Source organism: Myiozetetes cayanensis, unplaced genomic scaffold (assembly GCF_022539395.1).
Source record: "Myiozetetes cayanensis isolate MyiCay16 unplaced genomic scaffold, myiCay2020 scf2-11, whole genome shotgun sequence".
NCBI lineage: Eukaryota > Metazoa > Chordata > Aves > Passeriformes > Tyrannidae > Myiozetetes > Myiozetetes cayanensis.
In genome coordinates this window covers 60,363,681-60,374,939 of record NW_026087411.1, presented here as the reverse complement: position 1 = coordinate 60,374,939, position 11,259 = coordinate 60,363,681, and the positions used below count along the sequence as shown (strand labels likewise).

Sequence of the window (11,259 nt, the reverse complement as noted above, 5' to 3'; positions counted from 1 at the left end):
AGAGCCAAGAACTTCCATCTGTACTGTGAGTTCTGTGTTTACTCCTTTTTATGTGGTCTGCAGCTCACTAGCTGGAGAAATTCCTATAAGGCACCCTTCCAGATGCCGTCCAGAGGAGTTTCTTATGTCTTGATTAAGACCTCAGATTAAATAAACACAGAAACAAAAACCAAACCAAGAATGTGTGTATAGTTGCTAATACTTTCTAATAATTTAAGTTGCTAAGTGTTTACTCTAGCCTGGGACAAGGCTTTCCATAGAACCTCCATCACTGAGTATAAGCTGTGGACATCACCTAAGCATGTTCACTGATCTCAGATACTTTCTTTACTGTATTTCCATGCTAGGGATCTCCTTTATGCCAAAAAGTCTTACTTTTGTCCAGACTTGAAGATTCATTCCAAACCCTTGCTCTGGGTCCAGTCTGCCTGACTCTATTGCTCCCTCAGAAAGATTTTGTCGTGCCTGCTGAAAACTGACCATATAGAAATGGTGAATTGAGGTAAATTGAATATATAGAAAATTATTAGGACCTTATTAACAAATTAAAATGTTTAATTAACCATGGAATGGCTTGGTACAGTGTGAAGGATGTTCGCCATTTAATTTGGTTTATGGTGTTAAAGCTGTACCAGATAACGAAGTGAAAGGTTATTTTTCAACAAAGCAAATTATGTCAAAATGGAGAAAGCCTTCAGTGGACCTGAATGGGATTTAAGTACTAAGGAGAACTGTCACTGAAAGGAAACGAAAATTGTTCAATGACAGATTAATTTGCACAAAAATGTAGTGCGTGCTATTCAGTCATAAATAGAGAGGTTAAAGTGGCCAATTTGAATTAACATGATTGTGGAAAAAGTAATCAAACCTAAGAAAGGAACATGTAAGTTATAAAACGCCATTTGTAGCAAAGGACTTAGAGATGTTATAAAATATAATAAAATTGAATGTGAATATTCCAAGCAAATAAAACCTAAAGAATAAAAGGCTGCTTGTGGAGGATTTGACAATAAATAATAAGGTATTCTCAGTTACATGAAGAATTAAATTTCATCAGAAATGCCAAGCAGTGTTAGAGCAGTGGTCCATCAAGGACATTTTGAATTTTTGCCTTTTTCCTATCCCATTGCCTCTTACAGCTCACTGGGAGAGTATTTTCGTTCTGTATCCAGACAGATAAATGGGGGGTGTAAATCTTAGAGGAAGTAATCAATAGTATGATTAAAGCTGTATAGGTGTGAAAATACATGTTCTTCTACTGATGTAGGGATGAAATAGAACAGTCTGCATAGGGCTACCATCTAGAAGCTAATCAGGCAAAAAGAAATGTGTTTACGTGCTACTGTTTCTCTTAGATTATTATTGAAATGTGGAGGGGGAGGGAGTGGTGTTGTAACAGATAAACAGTTTATGCAGTTCAAGTCAGGGAAAACCTACGCTCATTTTGAAATATTGACCTTCTAACCATTTCACAGAGACAGAAGAGAGCATAATGCTCTATTTCAAGATGATTCTTGGGAAGGCAATCCCTAAAGAAAAAGCTATGGTGTTGTGGTTTTTTGGTTTTTTGTTGGTTGGTTGGGGTTTTGTTTGTTTGTTTGTTTGCTTGCTTTACAGTACAGTTCCACAAGCTTTGTTGCTTGAAATGGTCAGCTCCTTTACAATAAAAGTGGGTCCATTTTGTAAATCAGGACCTTGAAACATAAATAGAATGTCTTAAGATGACTCCTTTCCTCAGCATATTTTCTCGGGTCTGCAGGAGATGTTGTCTTCCTGCTTCTGCTGTGATGCAATAAAATTATAAAGCATTTAGTTACACACAGCTAAAATTTTATTGAGCACCCCAGTAAACAAGCCCCTTCAAGCATTAGAGCTGAAAAAAATCTACTATGTTTCTCTCCCACTTTCTTGTTTTAATTAATGTATTGATTTAAAGTTCGTCTTGCTTGTTGTCATGAACTGTCTCTCTGAGAACACCTCCAGGGGAGAAGAAAAGAGGTCATGATAGCTCCTGCACTTCTTCAATTGAAAAGTACACAGTTGTGAAACTATGGAAAATATTCCCTGAGGAATCTATTAGAAGGTTCCAAACAACATTTCTTTAAGCAAATTCAGTGGATAATTTCATCCTGTCTCCCTTTGTATGCTTTGCACACAAGTGGGTTTCTAGGAACCTAAAATAAAAACCTTTCAATTTCCATTTAAAGGAAAAGGTAATAAAATTTGTGTTCTTGAACAGAGCACGTCATTTCCCATGCATCTGATCAATAATTCATTGATTGCCTCTGGCCTGAGGAAAGTTTTGTATATAGATTCAGCCGTTAGGAATATCACATAGTACACCCTTGTCCTGTTCATTAATTATATTTCTCCTCAATTTGGATCACCAGGCTACCAAGGTGACAGCAGATGGTGAGCAGACCAGGCAGGATGCTGAGAGGACTAATGACAGAGCGAAATCTCTTGGACAGTTCGTCAAAGGCATTCTCCAAGCTTCTGAAGGTATTGGAAAAAGAAAAATTACTGGTTGTTTCTCAAGAAAACTGGAGGATGGTAGGGAAGAGGGTCAGGGACAATGAGGAAGATTTTATTCACTGAGAAATGTCATGTGCTTTAAATGTGGAGTGAAGAAAACGCAGTAAACTATCTTGAGATTTTTTTTTCAAATCTGTTTTTATTTATAAAAGACTTAGGGTATTGTTAATTATGAACAAAGACACAGAATACTGAGTGTGTTTCTTAAGGATTTTTGCAGTTATTTGAAGAGCTATTATGATGAAGTAACTAACAGGGCTTAGCTTTTGTTTATTTTCAAAGCAGTCAGAAATACGTATTGGTAAAGAAGTTTGATGTAATTTTAGCACTTGGTACATTAACACTTCATCTTAATTCTCCAACATTACTTCAAAAATGCACTACTACTTGCTGTTAAGGAACATCTGCTGCTTGGTATTTGCAAGTGACCCTTAACCCTATCTAAGCAGTGGCATGGAGCCAAGCCAGCTCACTCTCTTCCACAGACTGATCCACTGCATTTACACTGCAGTAAATACTTATGAGAAAAAGTATTGCAGATGGCTTTGAGAAGGAAGACCTTTCGGAAGTTATTAAATAAGATAATGGCTGAAAAATATGAAAATAATTGGCAATTACAGGCAGGTTTTTTCCTTGAAAAATACTTATCACTTCTTTCCTCCTCAAAATTTTCACTGCAGTACTGATTTCAGTAGCTATGCTTCTGAGGGCCCATTTCATTGAAAGGGAAAGCTTCCAGTTTTGTCCAAGTGCTATAAAATACATTTTTTATAATACATTGCTTTTCATGTAACACATAACCATACATGCCCTGGAGCTGAATTGAACAGTAATTTAGGACATCTTTAGGACTTGTAGCTTTGACATGAAAAAAATGTGGGAAAAGCAACAAGAAAAACTGGGCAAGTTTTCAAGAATTTTTTTAAACAAAAAAACCTTGATCCTTGTATTTCAAGATGAATTTGTAATGACCAGAGCAAAACCAATTCTTTTACTCAACAAAGTTTATGCCCCGTGTTTGTAACTAAACAAAAATTTCCTCAAGCAGTTTTAACAGTAGGAAATACAGAGTTAGAAAACATTGAGGGGGTGAAATAAATTTATGCAGTATCTTAGAAGTAGGCAAAGACTTTAAAATCAATGTGTTTGCCTAGTGGCCAAGTCAACGTTCTAAGAATACATTAAATACAACACAGGACTGAAAGATACCTTCTGGGTTAAGGCATCCATTCCCCTGTTATCATAAACTTTCTAACCCTCACCTTCAAAGTAGTTTCCACAAATACACACAATCTGAAGAGGAGGCAGTTTTGGTACTCTTCATGACTACAATCCTTCACATTTCTAGCAAAAAGTATTCATGTTTGTTTTATCATCATGGGTTCTTTGTCCTTTAGTTCAAACAGATTTTTTTTCCTCTCCCTAGTACTTCTCTTCCTTCTCCCACCCCCACCTATGTTTGTAGAGAGGAATCATTCCTCTTTGACTCCTTTTTTTCTAAACTGAAACACACAAAAGAATATTCTCCCAAATCTCCTACTCACCTTGATGTAATTTCCCTTCCTCTGTTCAAAATTATGTCCATGTTTCCTTGGCCACAGGTGAAAAGCAAGCAAAGAGGTTTCTTCAGTGTCTTGCTCTTCAGCAGTAGTAAAACCTGCCTTTGTCAGCTCTCCTAGTAACATCCTAATAACTTTTTTTTCACAGTCGGGTGCCATTGGAGATTCATAACACAGCTATGTTTTCTCATTCATATCTTTTATCAAGCTGAAAACAACTCCTTATTAAAAGTGAGAAGTTTGTAGTGATTTCTTCTAATGACCATACTCTGACCATTGATCCATTTCTACTGAACTGATTGCTGACTTTTTGAACTTCTGAGTATCTGTAACTAGTTTTCCCCCTTAACTATGGGACTTCCCTGCTTTGCACTTCCTTGCACTTGTCTGTGTCAGTGCATGCAAATCTTTTACCACCACTGGACTCTGAGACTCTGATAGTTTTCGGTATACCAAGACAACAAAGAAAAGGTTGCTAAGAGAAGAGAAGAATGGGGAGGAAGGATGAAACTAGGTATAAATTTTCCTGAACTAAGGAAAGCTTAGATAATATATCCATTTTCTCTTTTAAGGTAAATATTCAGGGAGGTTATGTCCCTATTTATTTATTCCAGAATTAAAAAATTAATATATACCTATTCCTTGCCTGAGGTAACTTATTAATGATAGTAAGTACACAGAAACGATCCATGATCCATTTGAGCAACATGTAGTCATTTCCAGACCTCACTACCTCACACACTTGATTAAAGACACAAATCTCAGTTCTCACCAGCTAATCAAAGACATCATTAGACAATAATTTTCTTCATCATTTTTTCTGAACCTATCCGATGTGTAGATGAAATTCAAAGTTTGAAAGACCAATTTTAGTTTCTTTAATTAAAGATTTAATTTAAAATATTCAGAAGTACCCATGTGACCATGAATGGTGCCATTTTGTAGAAAACAGTTACTTGGGAGCTCTGTATCTATGATAGGGCAGCAATACTTCATAAAATTAAAATGGAATTGATAAATGACCTAGTTGCTTCTGAAAGTGTATGTTCTAATATATTGAGGTGTGCTATGGCAGAAATATTTTAGACAGTCCTTGAATATGATGCCATATATGCAGCTTTATCAGTCAGGAATAATTCAGCTGTTCCAAATACATAGAGTGTTTAACGGTATACCTTCATATATTCCAAATTCCATACTCTTCCATTTCTGGGTATCTGCTTCTAAACATGAGTGGGTTTAGACATCTGTAGGTGCCTTTCACTCCTGTCTCCTTCATTTTCCAAGATTTCACAATTGTTTATTCTTCTTAGTACTAAGTCTGAATGCTAAAACTGGCACATATTGAAGTTCTCCAGAAGTAATTTAAATCTAATTTTCATTGCTTGTACTGCCTGCTCCTTAAATCTATGAGCAATATAGCAGATTATCTTCTGCTGTTTTTAAGGTTCAGTGCAAATTCTTTCTTTCAGGAGGAGGAGAAGGGGAGCAATGTATTTCTTATCCTGGATATAAAGACTTCTTCACTTTAATTATTGTGTTTAAAAGTGAACTATAATAATATGTTTGATGAAACATATATCACTTTCTTATTTGTTACTGATCATTGGATTAACCATCTTTTATCTTTCACGGCAGGAATAAGCAGTGCAAGTTACATTCCACTTGCTGATAGAGTTGATAGGCAGATACTTAAAGCTGCTCTGTTGTTAATTACTAACTCCCTACATAAATATTTTTGATCTCCTTCAGCTGCAAATGAAGATGCTATAAAACTGAACGAGACACTCAGAACTCAAGACGAGACCTTGGAGAAGAGTCTTCCAGAACTGCAGAGGGAGGCTGAAAGACTAATCATAGAGATGAGAAATAGAGAGCTCAATATGCAAGAAAGAATAGCTCAAGATGAACTAAAGTAAGTAGAGGGACTTCAGTCTTTCACCAGCTAGCAATAATATCTGACTCTTGTAAATGTGATTGTCATCTTTTCCAATCAAGTTTTCAAGCTGGGTCTTACAGAAATGTGAAGGAAGGCAAAGTCTAATATTTCAAATCTGTTAATGTAGCACTTGCATTTTTGGAAATGCTTACGTATGTGGAATGCAATCCCTAGGAAATTACTTCTCTGCTCCACAGGTACCAGCAACATTTCTAATTGAATTCTAAACAATTTTTCTCAGTTTGGTTTGAGCTTCTGCTTCAGATGTAATTAATGGCTTTTGTACTAAAAACTTGTCTAGAAGCTTGGGGTTTTTTTTTCTGGAAAAGTAGTTGGTCTCATAAAAATGTTATCTGTCTTCGAAGTTTGTCCAACAGAGAGACATTCAAAAGGATGTATTTTACCATATATAGAATAGTATAGATCAGAATATCCCATCTCTGTGGTATGGTTCAGAAGTTTAACCAAACCAGGATTTGGTTATTTACTTAACTCTAAAAATAATAATTATATATATAATTATATTGGCAGCTGTTTATCAACATTTTGCAAAATGCTAGAAACTTACCTGATCCAGAAGAATATTTGGCTTGAAGTTAAAGTTCAGGTAGTCTGTTACTTCTGTGTGAGTCAGACCAGGCCTATTTCTAGAGCTAGACTTTGCTGAGCACTTCACTAGAGCAAACAACCAGCAGAGAATCCAGCTGAGCAGCTACATGGTCCATTGAAGTTGTGATGGCTCAGAAAACTCTCTGGGATAGAGTTATTCAGGCCTGAAAATGTCAGTTATCAGGTGTGTGCATACTTTAAAGGAGACATAAATAGAATACAAAATTAGCTAAGAATTTCAAGTGGTATAGAATCAGATTTGCACTGGCTATCTCAGGCTTTATAAACTGGATAATTTTCTGGAAATCCTACCAGTACAGTATTTCTTCCCATAATGCTAATGGCTCTGCTTTCTGTTCTCTTGAGAAAGAGTTTATCGCAAACTTATTTTTCAGCAATGTTTTATTGCTTTTTCATCTGATGCCACTGAGCCTCTTATATGCCTTCTCTACTCATACATAGGAAAAAGTAGAGATGAGGAAAATTTAGCCAGACCTTTGAAAGTGCTGCCTGCAATTTTAGGACATTTTAGATAAGGGTCTTTCTGACAAGGCATTCTTGGTTCTCAAATGCTAGAGCCAACATGAACTGTCAGACTACCATGAAATCATTTCCTATTCTGGTCCAATAACTAGAGTAGAAAATGCAGGGATAGAATAAATGAGGGAAAGAACTTCTCTCCCTCTTCCATTGTTTCTGAAATGTACAAAGCAGGTGTTAAATTTCTTGATAAAGGAATACATTTTATACTAAGAGATACCTGAATATACTCATTGATTTCAATAGAAGTTGTATGGTTTATCTTAAGGATAGAGTTATCTCTTTATAGGCAGTCATTGAGATCCAATAAATTTTGGCAGTGAGCTCAACTGAAGGAAAATTAGTCACTGTGGATTACAGGGTAGGAAAGAGAGGACCTTAGATACTGCTTTCTGAAGCTGCCTCTTAAAGAAAAATGTTTTCAAACAGTTTAAATAATGTAGTAGGATAGTGGATAGGATACATTCTCCAAGGAAAAAGGAAGAAAAATTAATTATTCTTAGAAGTCTAGGTATGTAGGTATGCATGCATGTTGTGTGGATTGCTATGCTCATGTATTTTCTACAGACTTATTTAGAAATATTTACTTTTGAATAAATTAAGGCTCTTGCAAGTCTCATGATCACTTTGAAGTAGTTAATCATGTTTACTCTTTGCTGAGGTATTTTTTGGCAGTGATTGTGTTCTGTTTTCAGAATTTTGACCAAGAACAGAATGACAAGATTCAGGGGATCCTCTCCTATGTTTTCAGTGAATTCTCAAAAGTTAAATAAAGAAGACAAATGAAGTAAAGTTTCTTGCTTTCACAGATGGCACAATTTCTCTTGCATATGCATTTTTTCTGTTAATTTCTTTCAAACTTTTTTAATCCAGCCTGTAATTGGATTGCCTTAGTGTACTCGAATGGCACATTAGTCAATAATTTCTCTCTAAAAAGAGCATGTTAGAAACACACCAGTTGCTGTTCTGAACTGCCCTGATTTTCACACTTATGAAATTAATCTTTCAATATTTTATAACATTCCTACATATTTTCTCAGATGCCACTGGTTTGATATAAAGAGATGCTGTGAGCCAGAATTCTATCTTTCTATTTAGTATGTTGAATAACTTTACTGTTGTGTGACTTTTTCTTCTATGAATTTGTCTGATGGCTTTTGAGCCTCTGTGAACTTCTATCACCCAGTTTCTTGTAAGAATGAATTGCCCAACTCACCCATGCAGTGTTTTAAGATACACCTCCTGTGTTTTGACATTGCATCCTGATATTTTCATTTTTGATTTTGGAGAGACATTAAACAGTTGATTACCTTATCCATGCTATTCATTATGCTACAATCCTTATTTCTTCTCCATATAGGACAATTCTAACATATTTAGGCTCTTGAGTACAGTTGCCAGTGGTTTTTAATCATTTTGTCATCAGTTTTAATATTTTTTTGTTCCCTTGCACTCATTTTGAGGATCCAGACCATACAGCATTCCAGGTGTTAGGCCAGATCTGTGACTGTTTCTTCTAACAATTCAAGCATTTTGTATAGTTTTATTTTTGTTCTAGAATGGTATCCAGTGAGAGTAACACAGCTTAAATGTCCAAGAGAGTATTTCAAGAAATGTGATGCAGTCCAGTCACACAGTAATTCTGGTACCTAAAGCAAGGGATTATATGGAACAAAATGCCTCATACTTCATTAGAAAGGGCAGAGGAAAAAATGCACAACAGATCAATATGGAAGTGTTATCTTTAGAGCCAAGGAAGAATTTTGAGGTAGACTATTGGATGGATAGGTAGAGTTTGAACTGTGCTATGAGGCAAGGGAATAAAAAGGAAATCCATCTGCCTTGTACTGTTCCTCCAGTACTGCAAAGTCGTAAGAGTGTCAAAATTTGCCAGAAGTGTAAGACAGGAGCTTCTTATACAAAGGATAATGGAGGAGGTATGGGAGAAATCCTGAATTCCTTTCTACACTTTTTCTGTGACAGGGTGTCAGTACTGGAATTTAATTTTTGATTAAATATTTTGTCCTCAGAAGTTGCAAATTCACAGTTTGAATAATTTTTTTCATCAGAACCAAAGCCAGAACAGACAGGTGAAAAAAACAATCCATCTCAGAAAATCCCAAAGCTAAGATAACAAGTTTACTTTTCTTGGCTCCAGTTCAGATCCTTCATCTAAATTATGTCTGGTGTCAGCATACCTTTTCCACCTTTCAGATATTTTTGGGGTGTGTTTATTTATGTGCTTATTTTTAGAAGATTCCTTAATGAATGGACTACAGCCAAGCCAAACTGCAGTGTTTTTCAAAAAACACAGTTCTTTTCCACATTTTGTCATAATGAAACCGGAAGAAAAACTTAATCTATTCTAGGAGGAAGTGTGATAAATTCCTTCTGTAGTTGTTATCTATTCTACAGATTCCTGTTTACTTGGGATTTTTCTTATCTCCAAAGCATAATTTTGGAAGTGCCTGAAGTGCCTCTTTTTTTTTTTTCTATCCTTGACATATCACTGCATTAACACAGTGGTATTGCATTGATGAAACTGATCCTGTGGCCTACTATCACAAGTAATCCAGTCCAGTAAAAATATCCCAGAATTTATTTTAGACAAGCAAAATTTTATGGCTACTGGAAGTCACAAATCCAAGGATCCTGCTTTTTTCTTTATTTCACCGGAAAACATTTATGATTTTTGACTGTCTAGTATAAAGCAGTTGTCTGCTCAAAGACAGCTTGAAATCAGGCATATCTGCATATATTCCTCAGTTCAAGGTAGGAAACGCCTTTGTGTCACGTGTCACATTAATGTGAATGAATGAAGTCTTTTTGACAAATTGAAATGTTTCAGTAAAGCTGACTTTGCTAGTGAGATCTCAAGAATGGCAGTTTAATGCCCCCCCCCCCCAAAAAAAAACCACACCAAAAAAACCCAAACCTAAAATATAATATTCATTGGTGGATATTTGAATAATTAGGACTTCAGTGGCATTTAAAAGGGCTTTAAGAAAGAGCTTAAGAACAACTGTCACTTTGCTTTATTAAACATGTGTCCTCTGGAAAATTACATTGAGATTTAATTTAGAAGTCTGTTTCATTTGCCTGTTATTAAGGCTATTCAGATTATTTGTTTCAGGGAATATGAACTTGGTGTCTTCATGGGTGGTGTTGTATTGCAGGAATGCAGAAGAACTTTTGGACAAGGTGAAGAAATTATTTGGTGAGCCGAGTGAGAAAAATGAAGATCTCAAAAATGAGGTCCGGGACAAGCTAGCAAACTACCACACCAAAATTGATGATGCTCGAGATCTGCTACGAGAAGCTGCAAGTAAAATTTGGGAGGCTGATCGTTTATCTGCAGTCAACAAAAAAAATATGACCATGTTAGAGGTGAGTGCTGACTAGTTTTATTCTTGATTACTTGGATTCTGATTAAAGTTTGAATCTTTGCATGATTAAACGTTGAAACAATAATATAAGCAAAACAAAAATATTATTAAAATATAACTATATCTGATGTAATTTACAGGCAACATGAGAGAATGCATTGGCTTTTAAAAGCAGAATTACTCCCCAGCTTTACTGAAATAATATCATCTGTTCTGTGGAAGGTGCACTGGATTTATTATTCTGGGGGAAATTAAATTAATCCCAGGATAAATAGTCATGTAAAATTCAAATTGTGTGCTCAATATTTAAGTAGGCGTTCAGTTAAAATCTTTGCTGTCATATATTTGCTTCTAGAGAACTTACACTTTCATCTCCCTCTCCAACCCCTGTGAAGAAGACTGAAGGGGGTATGTGGATATTACAGAGTAATAAATCAAACTCTATCCTCTGTAGTTAGTAGCTGTTATAAATGATCTCACTCATAGAAGAGGGGTCCGCTTGTGATTTAATTTAAATTGCAGAGACTTAAAGAGCATATTATAACGTACATTAACAAGCATTTAACCGAGGCATAAAGAGCAGAGTCAACCTAATGAAGATAAATGTTTCAACTGTGTTTGTATCTTGGTGAGCTTTCAGCTCCAGTACAGTATGAGGTTAGAGTTCTGAGACCTCTGTTCTCAGAAGAGA

General features: G+C 35.7%; 1 protein-coding gene across 2 annotated transcripts in view; it reads left to right on the top strand.

Annotated features, from left to right (window-relative positions):
- The window catches only part of LAMA2 (laminin subunit alpha 2), a 352,955-nt gene that overhangs the window by 270,932 nt on the left and 70,764 nt on the right, over positions 1-11,259 (top strand). For both annotated transcript variants that reach the window (XM_050315959.1, XM_050315958.1), the window contains exons 35-37: positions 2,391-2,502; positions 5,847-6,009; positions 10,359-10,569. In XM_050315959.1, the coding sequence (XP_050171916.1) occupies positions 2,391-2,502; positions 5,847-6,009; positions 10,359-10,569 (486 nt within the window). The remainder of the gene's footprint in view (positions 1-2,390; positions 2,503-5,846; positions 6,010-10,358; positions 10,570-11,259) is intronic.